At 38.9% G+C, this 17446-nt stretch overlaps 1 protein-coding gene across 4 annotated transcripts in view; it reads left to right on the top strand.

Annotated features, from left to right (window-relative positions):
- SULF1 (sulfatase 1) overlaps positions 1 to 17446 on the top strand; it is a 127273-nt gene that overhangs the window by 86900 nt on the left and 22927 nt on the right. For all 4 annotated transcript variants that reach the window (XM_055800017.1, XM_027791703.2, XM_055800016.1 and 1 more), the window contains 5 exons: positions 4730 to 4880; positions 5877 to 6052; positions 6617 to 6745; positions 7015 to 7071; positions 8074 to 8203. In XM_055800017.1, the coding sequence (XP_055655992.1) occupies positions 4730 to 4880; positions 5877 to 6052; positions 6617 to 6745; positions 7015 to 7071; positions 8074 to 8203 (643 nt within the window). The remainder of the gene's footprint in view (positions 1 to 4729; positions 4881 to 5876; positions 6053 to 6616; positions 6746 to 7014; positions 7072 to 8073; positions 8204 to 17446) is intronic.

The following is a 17446-nucleotide window of genomic DNA, read 5'->3' as shown; positions in this document are numbered from 1 at the left end:
TTCTTGTCTAACTTGAAGTTATTGTGGTACCTTAGAAGCCAAATAAGATACATTCTCTGTTTTGAAGTTCAAATTTAAATATACAAATATAGTAAATATGTTGTCAGTAAGAGTAATTAAAATGTATGATAGGAAATTCTGATTTTTGATGTAACTGAAGGTTATTGAGGCCTTTTGGATTTAGGCCACAAAACTAAATATTAATATAATTCCTTTCCTCTCAGATTAACTTTAAGTATCTATTTGAAATTATGATTACAGATAAATAAATGATAGATTTCATGGTGAATCTTTCTTTAAAGAGAAAAGTGCACTAGTGTTTATCTATATTTACTCCTTGCATAACCTATGGAACACTTTATTATGACCACTGTGGGCTTTCCTGTTGCAGTTTAACAAGTGGTGAATAGACAGTGAATGCAATTTCCATGATGTAGCATGAACAAAACAATGTACATTGATACAGAGACATTAAATGCTAACAGAACCCAAATGACAAATCATTATTTTCCTGAGCAGACTGTAATCTATGGCTAGAAAAGGCTAATACTAATTTACTTTTTCGAGTTTTGCAAATATGCACAGAAAATTGAATGTTTTCCTGCAAATTTATTCACATAGGTGAATGGTTACAAAATCTCAGGGTGAATTATTCCCATTCTGAGAAAGTGTTTATGAGAAAGTGCCTGACAGGGTTCAGCATTTGTTATTGTTAAATATCTGGGACTTTTTTGTTAGTTAAACTGGGATATCGATTTGAAGTTTTATGAACCTGACATCTTCTAGTGTCCTGCCCAGTGCCCAGAGCAGACCTGTCATGGAGTACCAAGTAGTCTCTGTGTAGTAAGTTCTGCAAAGTATCTGTTGGACAAACATAAGTGAGCAACTGAGCAATCTAGATTTGCCCAAGCTAGTATAGCCTACAAGAATGACAAATGCCGCACCTTTTTATTAGAATAATCATTTGCTGTCTCGATCCTTACCCTCTCCACCAATTTAATATTCAAGTGATATGTTGCTGGTCATTTTAGAACAGACCTACATGAAAGGAACACTTTTTTCTAACATGTAAAATGAACTCTCAGTCAGCCTGCAGGCACACATTCAGAAGCTTAAGTGCTTTACTATTTGCTGATCAACTAGCAAAAATTACCTTGAAATCAGTCTGCTCCTTACTACACTCTGGGGCAGCATCTGAGCTGTTTAGGGGCAGCCCAGCAAAGACCGACAAGCAGGTGAGCAGTAGCTCCTTGCCAGACTTAGATGCCATAGTAAACCTGAAAAACATGGGGTACCTGGCACTGTCTGCTGGTCATGGATCAAGAAATGTGCTCAAGACAAGGTAGCCTCCATGACTAAGAAGAGACAATAGAAGACATAATACGTATCTTCAACCTTATAGTCCCAGTTCTAAGAAGAATCAAAGAAATATAGATGTAAGTTTTACTTTAGAGGAGTACTTGTCAATACAGAGCAGAGCTGTTCCCAAAAACGGAATAATAGAAATGGTGACAGACTGTGCCGTGATGACTTTCAAGGGCTTGTAACAGCTGAACATTTATTTAGGTGATATCTCCAACGGCTTCAAGAAAAAAATGCTCTGATAAACGGTTATCACTGACAAGGAAGAGGTCTATCTACTTGGAAAGACATTCAGAATCAGCAATATTCTTCTCTAGAATTCACTTCTGTTTGTTTTACACAAAAAAAAAGGTAGACAGATCTGAGGGCAATGTCAAATTTTGTGCCTGGCAAGCAGTGCCGTTCTGGTGGATTTCTGCAAGGCACAAGAAACGGATATGCAGGGAACACTGACGAGCTATAGGGTTTTTCAATTTCTTTCTGTCTCTTCCATAGTACTTTTTCTCCTGAACTTTTGACCCCTGTTTCACATTTCTCCTTCAGCCACTGGCACTGGACATTTCACAGAAGGTTCTGTTCCTTGAGTTTTCTGGGAGGAAAATTCTGCTCACTCTGCCTACTGCATTTCTCACCCAGAAAATTCAAAATGCATTTGGAAAGTGTCTGTGAAAGCTTTTAACCACCCTGCTAAAACCTTGAGTGCTGCTTTTAAAGACTATCCATTATGTGGAGGAGGCTTCTCACAGTGGCCTGGGAACATAAGACCTGAGTCTGCTTCAGCAGCTGGCTCTCCTTCCTGGCACAGCGGCAGGCTGTCACAGCACTGCCGGCTGAGCGCAGCTCACAGCCACCTCATCCCTCCGTGGCAGGGGCACTCAAGAATCCACTAAGAAAAAAGCAGAGTTTTGCTGGAAAATGCTGATTAATGAAAACAGAGCTTTTTAATGGGAAAACATCTCATATGACAAACCTTCACAGAAACAGAGGAATGTTTTGCACTGCAAGTACCCCTTTTTGTCAATGTGTCTGATACCTGATAGGCGACCAAAACTCTTGACTTGCTTCTTCAGCGCCTAGGGCTCTGTTGGTCCATTTTCTAGGGCTGCTCACCAGCCAACAACCTAAAGGGCTGTGCTCCTGGGCTCAATTTCGTCAGTTCCATGGTAGCATAAACATTCTTTTTAAAAATCAGACTTCAGCCATGGGATATGTAAAAAATTTTGACTTTTCAACCTGAAAGAAAAGAATTTCTAACAGAAAAGAAATTCTAGTTTATGTTTGTCTTTGTTTAGTAGGGAGCTAAGCTTCCCATACTTCCTAATCTAAATCAAAGGTTCACAAATCCTGTGATACCACTGTCTCCCTTCTGTTTTCCCTTGAGGTTAATGGTTAAGTAGGTTAGTCAAAACTAGCTGTATATACTAGAGACATATGTACTTCTCAAATTCTACCTCTGTTTTCAAAAATGGTCTCCAGTTAAAATGTGGTCTCCATTAATTTGTTGCAGCTGACTATCAGTCTATTACATTGTCCATTCGGATGATTTTTATCCTTAGAATATATAGCTATAGCTTATACGTATGATAGCTGATAAACTAAAATCAACAGCTTCAGTAAAATCAACGGTGTCCACCATTCTGTCATACATGACATGCCACCATGCCAAGAAAAATGAAAGTTAAATAAAGGGCTGGTCAAGATGTGACACTAAGTTATCAGTATACAATTTTCTGATATTGTTCAGTGCTACCTCTTGCAAAAGGACAACTACACATAAATATTTCTGTGGGGAAAATGTACCTTTGGGTAATGCACATATTAAAATTATCAGTACATAAACAGTAAATCAATGTTGAATTGTGTTTTTGTTATAAACTGAAAACAGAACCACAGGAATCAAATTAATTCAATTACACAACAGCATTTTTTCATTTTCTATTTACATTTCTTTTTTAAAGGTAATGCTGAAATACATATATCATGTACTGAAATATGTTAGAAACAGGGGAAAAATAAAACCCAAAGAACTTCATCAGAGCAGCAAAGCCTAGATTCTGCTTTGTGTTAGAGAAGGAAACTGCTCATACATAGGTGAAACCATTACTGGACATGGATTTTGCCTGGTTTCTCTTCACTTCTTAGTTGTCATGTATGCTAGGTATAAAAACAGGCTTGATGGAGAGCTTTTGTACCACGCCTATCTGTACAGCAAATTTACTTGTCATATTTTTTGCAGTACGTTTTCTTCAGAGGTGATATATTTGTGAACTTATTCTTGTTTCTTATATGATATCCTTCAAAAATTCACTGGTTGTGGATAGAACACCTCTCACAATCTTTCCTTTGATGTTTGTGCAAACTCCTAAAGCATCATTCTTTGCTTTGTTAAGACTCTGTGCCATACTTCTTAGTACTAGTATCAATAGCAGTATTAGTTCAATATTGTTGCCATGTTGTGCTGGTAACGTCTATTCTTTGCATTCACATTGAAAAAATAACACCTCAACAGTATTTAGTGTATAAATAAATGTTATTTTAGTATTGGTGGAATTTGCACCTTTATCACTCCACTGAGCGTCACAGGGACATAGCTCAGGTGAGGGCCAAGGGCAAGAGGTGGAGGCTGAACGTCGGTCTGGAGTCAACGGCACTGGCTGCAACACTTTCTCAGCTGTCTCCTTCAAGGCCACAATGTGACCTCCTACCAGAATTGACCCTGTACCAGCCCCATGGGGATTGCTCTCAGGGTCCTGGCAGTGCCTGCATTCACTTTTGGTGATCGGGAAGGGAAAAAAAGTCAGTGCTTTTGCTCTTTGGGGCATCTTGAAAACTGCTGACACTGATGCTGCTGTTCTTAGTACTGACTGCTAAATTTATTTATCCCACAGGAAAATATCTTTCTTGTGAGTTTCATTTAACTTGTGTTAATATAAAGATGATTTCCCCACTGGAAGCATCAGTGCAATTTACCTTAATACTAAGGGGAAGTAGTCATCTTTGATCTCTGACTTGCTTCTTTTTTCTGTTTATTTTTATGGATGCACCATACAGGTGTTGTAATGGTTACACATTCATTTGAGAAATACATTTCAGCATATATTCACATGGATCTGGTAGTGGTCTTTGACCCTGAAAGAAAGCTCAGAATGTAAGTGGTTAAAAAATATTGAGGAAGTGATATATGAACCAGTGAAGCTTGTAAGCCACTAAAATTATGTTTGTTGATATTTGACATTGGAAATACCAGATCCTACACTGAATTTGTGATTTAACTGTTTGTTGGCTATTCCTGTGTTAGAGGAGTTCCCACCTTCCTCTGATGCCTGTGATGCTGCACAACTTTTCAGATTCTTTCTTTTTCTCCCAGCACTCCCAGCTATAACTACGCACCAAACATGGATAAGCACTGGATCATGCAGTACACAGGGCCCATGCTGCCTATCCACATGGAGTTTACAAATGTCTTGCAGCGCAAAAGACTTCAGACCCTGATGTCAGTTGATGACTCTATGGAAAGAGTGAGTTCAAGATACTACTGTGAATACAATCTTATTAGTTGGTAACAAATTGAAATTAATTCCTTCTTTATCTTTACCAGCCACAGCCTGGGGAAAGCCCTAGGGCTACAAAGAATTACTCCACATATCCCCAGTAGAAATTAAGTCTGATTCTCTGCAACATAGTGCCAAGCTCCTTGCTTGCTTCTTTTCATTGCTGGGTGAATAAACCGACAATTTTTTTAAAAGGGAAAAGTCACTGGGGCTGATATAAAGCCTGGTATTAACAGAAGATGCATCACCTGCGGGTTCACATGGATAGACACAGGTGCGCACATGACAACATCTATTTATTTCTCACACTGCCTTCACAGTTTGTCCTTCAGCTGAAATCTGGGAATTGGCAAATCACAGCAACTCAGGTGTCAGTCTGCTAGTGTTTGTAGAAGTTAAGCAATGCAGTGTACAGCTAATTATAGGTAACATGATACACGAACTATTAGGTGTACTTTGCATGACTTTTTGTTCCAAAATCAAGCACCATGACCAAAGATCTTCCCCCAGAGAGACTTCCTTAAACTTTAATAAAAATTTACAGCCTTTTCCCAAGCCCAGATCTGTAAGGAATGAGAAAGTTGTAGACTAACACAGTAAATCAAATCTGAGTACCATTTGCCTTAAAGCTTTTTTCCCAAGCTGTGTTTGAGTACACAATGACTTTTGAACACACTAATGTAGCTACACCAGTATTAACATATTCTGCTATTCTAATTTTCTGGACCTGTTTAATTTTACCCGCTGTCTAATGTGAAATTGAACTTGTAAGTTCATTTTTTTAGCAGCACATTAAATATGAGTTGTAAAAAAGTCCATCCCCAGAATGTCTGTTTCAACAACCTCATCGATGTCATGTTTGGTTCTGTGAATTTAAGGGAGTAAAACGTTGGTTATACATGATTATGCACAAAACATGTTTTGCTACATTTAATTCAGAGGTTTTCCTATGCTGTGTTGCAGTTATACCAAATGCTTGCAGAGATGGGAGAACTGGAGAATACCTACATTATTTACACTGCTGACCATGGTTACCATATCGGGCAGTTCGGACTGGTCAAGGGGAAGTCAATGCCATATGACTTTGATATTCGAGTTCCTTTCTTTATTCGTGGTCCAAGTGTAGAGCCGGGATCAGTGTACGTTCTCTTATGTCTCTAGCACAGCTGTTGAACCTAATGTAAAATGTTTCTAAGAGCATGCAGTTATCACTCTGTCTAGTTTCATTTCATAAAGGATGCCCTGTTATTACAGAGCAATGAGTCTTTATAAAGAGGCATGTCTTCATTTTGCTTATTATCAGTTGGTTATAATGCAGATGAGAAAATTGTATAATGCATAGTCCTGTAGGGTTAAGCTTTGGGTTTTGCTTTTAAAAAGCAGGTGCTCATCTTTACTACTCACCTTCTGGTTTAGCAGAATGGATGGTGCTACGCCATCATTGTCAACTCTGTAAGAATAACATGGCTACTGCATCTCCTTGTTTTATTGTGCATAGCTTTTTCTTTGTGATGACAGTTTGCAGTACTGCTCTGCCATTCTAAGTTGTAGACTTCAAAGGAGATTTTCTAAACTTAGCACTTCTGTAGAGCTTTCCATCTTCAAAGCCCTGATAAGCATTAATTACCACCCTATTTCCAAGAGAATGTGAAGACTTACATATCGAACACGTGACACTTATGACCTTTTCTGTTGATTTGCAGAGTCCCTCAGATAGTTCTGAATATTGATCTTGCTCCAACAATTCTGGATATCGCAGGACTTGACACACCTCCAGATATGGATGGCAAATCTGTCCTAAAGCTTCTGGACTTGGAGAGACCAGGAAACAGGTGGGTCCCAGCAATTACATTTTTTAGCCAGTTCAGAAGCAAACACCTAAGGTACAAACACCAACAAATGAGTGGAAAAAGAGGTTCTGTGAAAATGCGCTGTGTCATGGCAACAACCATAGTTTTCACACTTGAAGCATCTCTTAAACAGCACATCTGTGAAATTGCAGATATATACAAGTGGAGAGGTGTTTTTCCAAAAATATATTGTTAACACTAGCAATGCTATACATAGGTGCCAGCAGTAAATATTATTATTTTGCTTTCAGGTTTCGAACAAACAAGAAGATCAAAATTTGGCGTGACACATTTCTGGTGGAAAGAGGGTAATTATTAGGGGTGAGAGTTTTGGGGGAGCCTGCCTGCTGGGAACATTCTCTTGTATATGCTTTCCTTTCTGCTCCATCCTCTTCCTTTTTATGGTCAGCAAAGTAGTAAATTTTGCAAGCAAACTTACAGGCCTGACTTATTTCTTAGTTTCCTACCACCGGCTTTGCAAGCTGCTGTGCTCCCAAATCCCTGCCTCTCAAGAAACTTGAAAGCATGCTTTTCTTGTGACTCTTCTAGCCTGTACCTCCTCTTTCTCCAGCATTGTTCTTGTGCCCATTTATGTCATCATCTGACTCATTTTCTTACCAAATCTGTTTCAAATCCAGCCATTCAGAATCCTCTTATCAACTGATTTTGTATTTGCCATCATGTATCAGAAGCATTCTTCATTTTTGTTCTAGCTGAGAAAAGACTTATGTGTAAATTAGGTTTATGACTATAACTGGTCCTCTTTTCACTGGCACCTCTTTACACCCTCTCACATTGCTAATTACTGCTATGAAAATTTTCTCTGGGTAAAAATTTTACAGCAATTTCCTCATGGCATTTTATGGCTTTACAGATTATGGAAATCTTGTGTGATGTAGTACAAAACAGTGCATATAAGACACATTGTAATATGTAAGATATAGGCAAGCTAGTCCGGAACGGGTATGGAAGCCCTGTATAATGTCTTCACCTGGGCTTTTCAGCCAAGCAAGTACTGCTTCAGCGTGTTTTGCTTTGTGAAAAACCTACATTTATGTATGAATGATGCTGAACAATGTCAGTTAGACATATCTAAGCAGCTCTTATTTCTCTTTGGATAATTTCCAGCAAATCACCTGAGTCTTTTTTTTACTACATGACCTACACTGAAGGTCAGTAACAGAAATGTGGGGAACTTTTTCCCTGAGTAGACATTAAATCTTCAAGGAGCCTTGCTTTTCCAATTAAATTCACCATTTCCAGAGTTTTGAAGAATGTATCTAAAATATTCAACTTTACTTTTTTTAAAGCAAATTTCTACGCAAGAAGGAGGAACCCAACAAAAACACTCAGCAGTCTAATCAACTACCGAAATATGAGAGAGTAAAAGAATTATGCCAACAAGCAAGATACCAGACAGCCTGTGAACAACCAGGACAGGTAAGCCACTAGCGATGGCAGTCTTCTAGGTGCCACAGGGAAATACATATTTTTCACTAAGGGTCAAAAGAATTTGAAGAATATGGCATTTGGAAGATAGCTAAAAGACTGCTGTTCTGAAAACTTCAGAGCAAAGAAAACCAGACACAAATTGCCCCAAGCAATGGCCCAATTTAAGGCACTGGAGGGATGGTCCTTAGTATGCTGTCTTAGTACAGGGCTTATGGTAAAAATCCTGTGCTCAAATACAACATGAGAGGACTGGGGTTTCTTAGATTCAGTGTGTTGCTAAATATGCAAGCTGTTTCAAGGATAATTATGAATAAGGGAAATAACCTTTCTGAGCAGTGAAAACTTGTACTCACTGGGCTAATTCAGAATTACTGAAGCAAACTGGTTAGTCCTACGATTACATATCATTTAATTTACTGGAATGAACCACTGAATAGCACACTTGGTGATCATCATGCTTTATTATTTATTGAAACAGCTTTAATAGAAGGGTCCCCTTGCTCAGAAACACTTGCTGTTTAAGGTCGCTATAAGGATTCAGACAGTAATACCAGTACCCAAGCATTACTTTCCCTTCTCATAGCCTTCATGACTTCAGTGCAACACCCAACTCTAATACAAAGGTCTAATCGTCTACCCATAAAACCAGAAGTTACTGCACCCCTGACTAGTATGCTTACACCTGCAGCTCTGCAGTGTGTATACAGGAAGGTAGCTTAATTAAGAAAAAATGAGTCTGACTGCAATTTCTCTCCAATCCATTCTGAATTAATGCTACACCTATGGTAACATATGAAAATGGATTTACTGGGGAGATGTGTTAGGGAGCTCTGTGCCTTCCTATTGACACCACCTCCAACCAGGCAAATGCTGGGGGGCCCAGGCAGCGGCTCGCGCCTGCCCTGCTGTCCTCCCCCTCCATCCGCATCCCACACACACCTCCCTGGAGAAGTGTGAGGTGATTTCTCCCAGGCAGGCGCTTGCGCCTTTCCCTCAGATGTTTGCTCAGACCACTACAGCCAGCCGTAGACCTGGCACTGAAATATCAGTAAACTGTTTTGAACAGGGGCATAAAGCCTTCACTGTGCTCTGCTTCCATCTGCAACCACCCATGGTGCATCACCCAGAGCAGGTAGAGCTCTGCACAGCAAACTGGAGGGTGCTGGGGAGAGCTCGCTCACTTAGAGAAATGCTCCATCCCTACCTTTCCCCTTGTCATTCATTATAGCATAGTGTTACAGTAAATCTCAGTTAATCCCAAATTGGACTGGAATATGTTTTGGCTGGCACATCCTCGGTCAGGTCCTTTGCCACAGCTCTCACCTCACACATGCTCCTTAAATGTGGCCACCTTTGAAGGGATATACACAATATCGCAATCTCACCCAAGGGCAAAGTTTTCAGGAGTTCAAACACTGCCATTGTAAACAGAGATTAAATTTGAAAAACTGAACATTTTTGCAAAAATTAAAGGAGCTCAATGGAGTCATTTAGACTGTTAGACGCTAAAATGTTTAGGTTTAAAATACCAAAATATTTTCTTTGCAATTATTTCTTATATTTATTACCTCTTATGCCAAAATCCAGGTTTGGAATAGCTTTGCTTTTCCACATGTGAATAGAAAAGATTAAGCATCCTGACCAGATATCACACCTGAAGCAGCAGGGAACAGTGCTCACAGTCCTGTTCCCAGCCCACTGTGGTAGACTTGTCCTTCCATCCCATATTGGTGAATCCAGCTTGATCAAAATGCGAAGGAAGAAGGCTTCGAGCCAGCAAGGAGCTTACAAGAGCAATGGTGTTTGGTAGCAGCTCGCACACCTACAAACTCCCATTGAGGTCCTTTAAATGAAGAAGATAATGTTGGCTCCACAGAGCCTAATAGTCTTCCCTCATGGCTGAATGAAGGACAGGGCTGAACTGGCCTTTCCAAGACCCATTTTCAGACCTAACCATTGGTGTATATAAATTATTTTCTTAAACAAAGAGACCGAAGTTGTCTCTGATACTTCTAACATCCTGAAGGCTTCCTGCAGGGATACTGAAGTTAAACATTCCTACAAAAACCTCCTGTCAGACAGAGCATTATGAGGGGTGGTAACACATCCTCTGGGCTCATTCAGACCGTGATACGCAGACCCACCTCTCCCACCCCATTTGCTCCCATGCCAGCCCTGAAAAGCAAGGGCAGTTTCTCTCTCAGGGACAGACTACATGAAGTACCCACAAGGAAGTCAATATAGAATAGGAAGGGTATGAATTTAATGAGCGTCACTGGAATAACAGGAACATCAGTGAAGCATTGCAGTGTGAGATAAGTGTCCACGGGATTTTTTCCACCTAGAAAAATTCTTAAAGAAAAATAGCAGTTAATAGGTCAAATAATTTTACTTTAGCCCAGATGGTTTCCAATGTGCAATATGAAGCATCATGGTTTAATATGAGGTTCCTCCAGAAGTTTTCCCTGAGTCATTTTGTACCTCTTTGAAAAGAGAAAGAGGAAATATTGTTATGTGGGTGTCAACTTCATTCTGTCTTTTGAGGTTAGTGTATTTCATTTCAGTTGCTTAGGTGCATATATAGAAAAATATATTCATTTTAATTACAATGTTTTATAATACTTCCTACACTTACTCTGATCAGTTGCAGTTAAAATCACTTAAATTAAAATCATCTTCACAGAATGACTGATTGCTGACAGATTTTTAAATAATGAAATTACTGGTCTGTGGGAAGTTGCTGCTAAATGTCTGTCTGGAACTAAGAATAAGCATTTGGGGAATTAATGAGCCAATGTACTGTCTAGTACATTTAGAGTTTGTTCTTCATTTAATTTACTTTAGTCGAGATCTAGTTCATTTGCAATGGAGAATACAACTGGAAGTTGAAAAGAAGAAAATTTGTTTTTACTGTATCAAAATGAGGTGTGATCCTGAGACCTGCTAGCTCTAAAATCTCCAAGGATGTGGTACTCAGGAAAATAACTGCTTTAGCTTATTTTCTATTTAACAAGTCACCTCTAAATAAAACAAAATAATAAAAAAGAAAAAAAAAAGATAAAAGAACCTGGCATGGTAAAGACACTTTTTTTTAATTAAAAGTTTCCAAATTTCATTTTTTTCCTCGTCCAATGTCTATCTGAAAGTAGGTAAACTTAGGAAATGGGAAGAAAAGAAAGTATTAAACATCTGTATAATTGCTATAATTATTCCATATTTTTTTAAGTTCTGAATGGCTGTTTGCGAAAAGGAGATAGGAAATTTAGATTATAGATTAGATTTAGCTGTAAATCAGCAAGGCCTTGGGTTAGAAAAAGAATAGTTTCATTAAGAAAAAATAGTTATAAAATGCATATGCAAAATCGAGTTAAACTACTTTCACTGTCATTTTACTTTTATTTGAAATTTTTTAGCACCATTGACAGGTTGATTCACTTTCATTGTAGAGCACCCTCCCCTTGCTGTTTTTTTATAACCCCTTTAGGGTAGGACAGTTTCCAAAAGTCCACTCACCTCCTTGAGAGCATACCAGAAATGAAATGTGCACAACTGTATGGCTATGTTCACTTTTGAGTTACGTTCAGGCATTCATTAACTTGGGTCAGCAGTGAGCCCTTGCGGAGGAGAGGACCGCGCCTGCTGCGCTGCATTAGCAAGAGCACAGCTAACAGGTCACGGGAAGTGAGTACTCGCCTCTCCTTGGTGCTAGTGGGTTGCAGCTGGAGTGCTGCAGTCAGGTTGGGACTTCAGAGGGGCTTTGGTAAGCTGGAGCAAGTCCAGTGGAGGACCCCAGAGATGGTAAGGAAGTACTGCGGAGGGCCAGTTTTGTTTAGCCAGGAGAACAGAAGACAAAGGGAGAATCTAATTGCTTCCTTCAATAGATTAATGGCTAATTAGAGAGAAGACAGACCGAGGCACTTCTTGGAGGTGCACAGCAAAATGGCTATCAGCAACAGACAAGCTGCAGCAAGGGGAAGTCTGACTAGATGTGTGGAAAAAGATGTTGCCATAAGTGTGATTAAGCACTGGATCCCAACGAGTATGTGGAAGTCTATCCAGGGATACTTTCAAAACCTAATAATGTTGTTCCTGCTTTGAGGGGGAGGCTGGACTAAATGACCTCCAGATGTTCCTTCCAGCAATTGCACATGCTCTTAATTTTTTGCTTGCTTAATACCTGGACTTCAGGATTTCATGTTTTCTTCTTCCTCCTCAGCATCCTAGTGTGGGAAGTTCTGTTAATTTTGTCCTTCTTGTGAGTTATGGATCACCTGCCCACTTTGTATTTGGATACAGTCTAGATTTCAGCTCCTGCCCTGACCCAGCTGTTGATCTGTGGTCACCCATGGCACAGCCAGTCCCATCACACACAGGCCAGGCTTTCCCCCTGCAAAGGGAGCAGCAGTGGGGTGGGCTCTTTGCTCAGCTTTGGACCTTGGAGTGGGGTAGAAGTTTCCTTTGTGGTCCCTCCATATCACAGAGTGCGCTCAAGAAATTATGGTGGGAATGGGAGGTTTCCTTCATAGTTTATATGCCAAATTTGTCACCAGTTTATGTGGTGTAACTTAGTGAGGTCACCTGATTGAGCCCAGTTGGTTTAGTAGTGACTGTTGATGGGTTTTAGCACTTACAAGATTTGCAGGATTTTTATTTTATTGATACATATTCCCCTCTCAGCTTTACTGTAACAAAGACACAGTACAAAAATATCTATTCATCTGCAACATTGCTACCCCTGCTGTTGTTTTAAAGTGGGAATCGACTGGTGTGAACTTTTAACTAAAACTTTGTTTATTTTCCAATAGAGCAGAAATAATAGCATGTGAACAAATGTTTCTCTGGATTAATATAACCTTATCATGACACAAATCTCCTCTCAGATTTCCACTGAAATAACCTGAGATGAGAATATATGTTAGTTCAGGAGGTTTAGAGGCAAGCTGCTCTTAAATCCTCTCGCAGGTTATTTTTGTTGAACTCACTCCATCTTCTCACCCGTGAAATTCTTCTGGACACTTAGGAAATATCAAATAAAAGCATGTTAAATGTGTTTTCATTTATACTTTTTCTTTCTCTCTTCTCTTACCTATACGTGTAATTAATGAGTTGATTTAATTCATAAGTATTTATTCTTTTTCTCTCCACCAGTCTGAGTCATAGGAGTTCTCCTGAGGCATAATTTTGACTTCTGGGACTTAACACTCTTTCCCAGATAGCAGTTACCTTTTGAGGTTTTGTGACTGATAGGCCAGGTGTCTCCAGTGTACTGTTCTATCCATTATTTATAAGCAGTATCAAATCCACAGCTAAACATGCATTTTTAGCCTCTTACAAAAATCACACAAACTGTAACTTTATTTTAAAACTAGGGGGTAAAGAAAAGCCACCCTCCCAAAATGAGGACTGTGAAGCTTTGCACTTAAAATTTCAGCTCTTTTATGTTGGATGACTCAGCAATCAAACCCAGACATAGGTCTGTTTATTTTATGGGCATACATCTCCTACCATCTGCTTGGCACTACCTGCCAATTTGTGAACAGCAAAGGTCTGAAAATTGTAAAGATCTATGGTCTGCTGCCAGCTCCAATGAGCACTGACAGTGGGCAGAATGGAAAAATGTGTTGTGCTGCCCATGTTTTTATGACATGCAAGCCCATGAACTCAAACGGAGCTAGACAGGCGTAATGCCGTAGGTGCTAACCTTCCTTGTTCTCTCCTTTTCATGCACCTCAGCTTTACAGATGCAGAATATTGTGTTTCCTCCTGAGGAAGTGTATCCCAAAACCGCCCTAAAGAAATAATGTTCCATTCGGAGAATATGCCTGAAGGCTGTACAGTGAGATTTTAGTTAAATTAGGTCTCAATGTATTTTACAGTGATTTAAGACTTTACAGGTAGTCACTGGAGACACATTGCTGAATCCAAGCACCAGCTCTGAGGTAAATGTGCAAGATTCTTCTGGCTCTGATCCAAAGAGTATGTTATGTAGTCTGTACATACATCTTATTTCTCATGTATTCTTTGCTGTTTAAAAACCTAGTGTAAGAATGTAATTTTATTGTTCATATTTATATTTATCACATTGTCATATCAGTATTCAGTCAAAAGCATTATTTGTAATGCTTTATTTGTAATGCTAAAAGAAGTTTCCATCAAGCAGCTTACAGATAATATTGTAAAGGAAATTAGAATGGGGCTTACTAGGTGTAGTCTGGTTTGCCTCAAGTATCTATGTTCTCATAAAATAAATATCAACCTCCTGATGCTTACAGGAGTTGAAAGGCACTGGTGGTCAACCTGTTTTACCAGAACATTGGTTCAAAGCTGTCTCTTCTTTGCCATCTGCCCATTGATGCCACCTTATCTTAGTCATAATTCAGCAGAACATCTATACGCAGGTTTAACTGAAAGCATATGTGTTTGGGATCAGTCATGTGCTTATAAATAAGTACATACTTCAGTGCTTTCATGAACAGCGCTTGCAGCTATTGCTCGCTTTAGACGCTGCAGAGTCATCCTTCATAGCTGACACAAATATGCCTGCAACTTAGTTGCTCAAGAATTCATAGGAATTGCCAGAAATTATGATATCCCTTGTTAAACTACCACTCTGTTTATGAGTTAAAACCAAATATGAAGATAAGTTCCTTTATCTCTAAAAATAATCCCTCAAAGCATGGTATTTCATATTTCAGCCTAAATATTTCACATTTCAGCCTAAATATTTAAGTTTCCTATTAAACAAAGGGCAGCTCTTTCCAGATTTGACAGTTCTTCAAATTTAAGCAATTCTTAATCTGAAGCACCAGCTCGATTCTGGATGAAATCTAGAGATAGTCCAGTCTGGGAAGATCACTGGTTTCATTGGTTTCATCTCTTTCAATGAACAGCTGTGTCCAGCATTTTTACCACCATCTTACCAGTGTTCTCTAACAGAAAGACTTTTTTGCGGAATAGCACTTTAAAAAGCAATTTTATGTACTAAAAATGTTTAGACAGAAAACACAGAGTATGCAAGAATCATTTTTAGCATTTTCTGTAGCACTACTTTGAGATTCTTTTTTTGCGGAGTATCCATTTTAAAGTATCCAGTGAAATACAGTATAAACTAAGTCCTACGTAAATCAAATGTATATGACCCAATAGTAACGGATTATTATCAGTATTGCTATTTATAACTGAAAGACTAAGTTTATACTTTCCATTGGCTCCTTTTTCTTTGCAGCTGAGAGTGGACATTTATTGGATAATGACAGGAGTCTGTTGATGTTAACTACAGACAAGCTAATAGATTTGGTAGAGAATCCTGTGGAGGTGAAATATTTGATGTCTTAACCTAAGTGCCTACACTTCTAGAGCTGACAATGCAGTCCATGCATTTTTTTTATAACTAGAGATCTGCTAGAACTGTGACACTTAAAATCAATCTTGTCTATAGGTCAAGAACACAAAATTGTGTAGTCTATGAACTTCCTAGGTTATTTTTTCTTTCTTCCATTTCTTAAACACAGAAGTAACTCAGAATTGGCAGTTTTCATATAGTTATTTCTATTATACAGTGATTAATTTCTTCAGTCTTTTTTTCCTTCCATTTCTGTGCATTTAACTGAATGTATTTCTAAAGTCTGTCATACATTTCCCCCTGTATTACATTCGTTCTTATAAGACAAATCACTTCTCTGTTTCAATCACTGACCATTGCACTTTTCAGGAACACTTTCTCAGGGGATAAGGCTGTAGATAAATAACCAGCTTTGAATGTATTCATGTCAGTAGATTCTGAAGACGTACATAATGCAATAGAAGGTGGTCCAGTTATGAGGGGTTAGTGCAAAAAATGGGATCTGCCCTTACAGGCAGTGTCAAGCCAGTTCTAAAAAGGAGGAGGAGATTTTTGTTCCACAAAAATGCAGCAATTCCAAATTCTCTGAGCTAACCTGGCACACCATTGCTGTTAAACAGCTGCACTCGCGTGCAATGTTCAAATACTGCTGAGATGTAACAACACAGATTGATATTTCCAGGACCATTAAGGAGCCTTGGTCAAGACCAAGGTTCATGACTGCTCTGTGGAAATGCATAGAAGACGTGGCCTTAGCTCATAAACGTTTCTCAGTATTCAGGTCCAGTTCAGCAGAAATAAACTGCTTCTGCTCTGTCCTATTTACCATAGCCAAGTAATTACAGGGCACTTTTCAATATGCTGTGTGACATGGCCTCTTTGAATGTCATGGAGAAAGCAAAACCGGGACTCAGTTATTATTCCAGTAGCGCAGCCCTAAACCAGACTCCCTTACCAGTGTTATCACACCAGGTCCCCTCACGCTCACCCAGATCAGGTTGCTGCTAATAGAGGAAAATGGTATAGACATACACCCATGATGGTGTATGTTGACATACAGCCCATGACAGTATTTTCATCTAAACTGTTTTCAAATTTAGATCATACACTTCAAAACAGGAAAAAGGGAAATGAGATCTTGAGGACATGTTTAAATTCATGAAGTCTTCCTTTTCAAGCCTTATCTTAACATTCCCTAGACTGAGCAATAATACTCAAAGTCAGTCATACATTACCAAAATGAAAAAGCACCTGTAAAAATATTGTCGCTGTGTTATATTTCCGGTTGCATGTTTTTCAGGGTTTCATAGATTTGTGATAAAATCTGACCAGATATTTAACACTGAAGTGTCTACTGCAAATACCGAGCAATTACATTTCATAGAAACCCTTAGCTTGCCTACTGTTAAGACAGCTTTCATGAATTGTTGAATTAATTTCTCCCCTGTATAAGGGGGCAGAAAGTCTCTCAAAGCTGTCACAGTTTATTAACTAAAAGTTAATTTGACATCTTGCTTAAGTACATATTTACAGTAGAGCACATCACAATGTGATATTTTTGTGGGGTTTTTTCATGCTGAATGTATGTTTTTATGCCTTAATTATATTTGGTAATGAAATAGACTTGCTTAATTTTAAGGCTGTGGCACAAACTGATTAATACCAGGAAACTGAGACCCCAGGTAGTTATGAAGTCATTTGCTGTTGTCTTGCTCACATAGCTCTAAGTCGCAACTGGAGCTGTGCCAGTAGTGATGCAAAGCAAAGCCACCAAGTACAAACAATACCCTTTTTTAACCAGCTCATTTGCTCCCCTTTGCCTTTGAAATGACTTTATAAGGGAAAACTTCAATGGCCAGAAGAAAATGCATCATGCCAGTGATCATTCA

Source organism: Falco peregrinus, chromosome 3 (genome assembly GCF_023634155.1).
Source record: "Falco peregrinus isolate bFalPer1 chromosome 3, bFalPer1.pri, whole genome shotgun sequence".
Lineage (NCBI taxonomy): Eukaryota > Metazoa > Chordata > Aves > Falconiformes > Falconidae > Falco > Falco peregrinus.
This window is presented reverse-complemented; position numbering and strand designations above follow the sequence as displayed.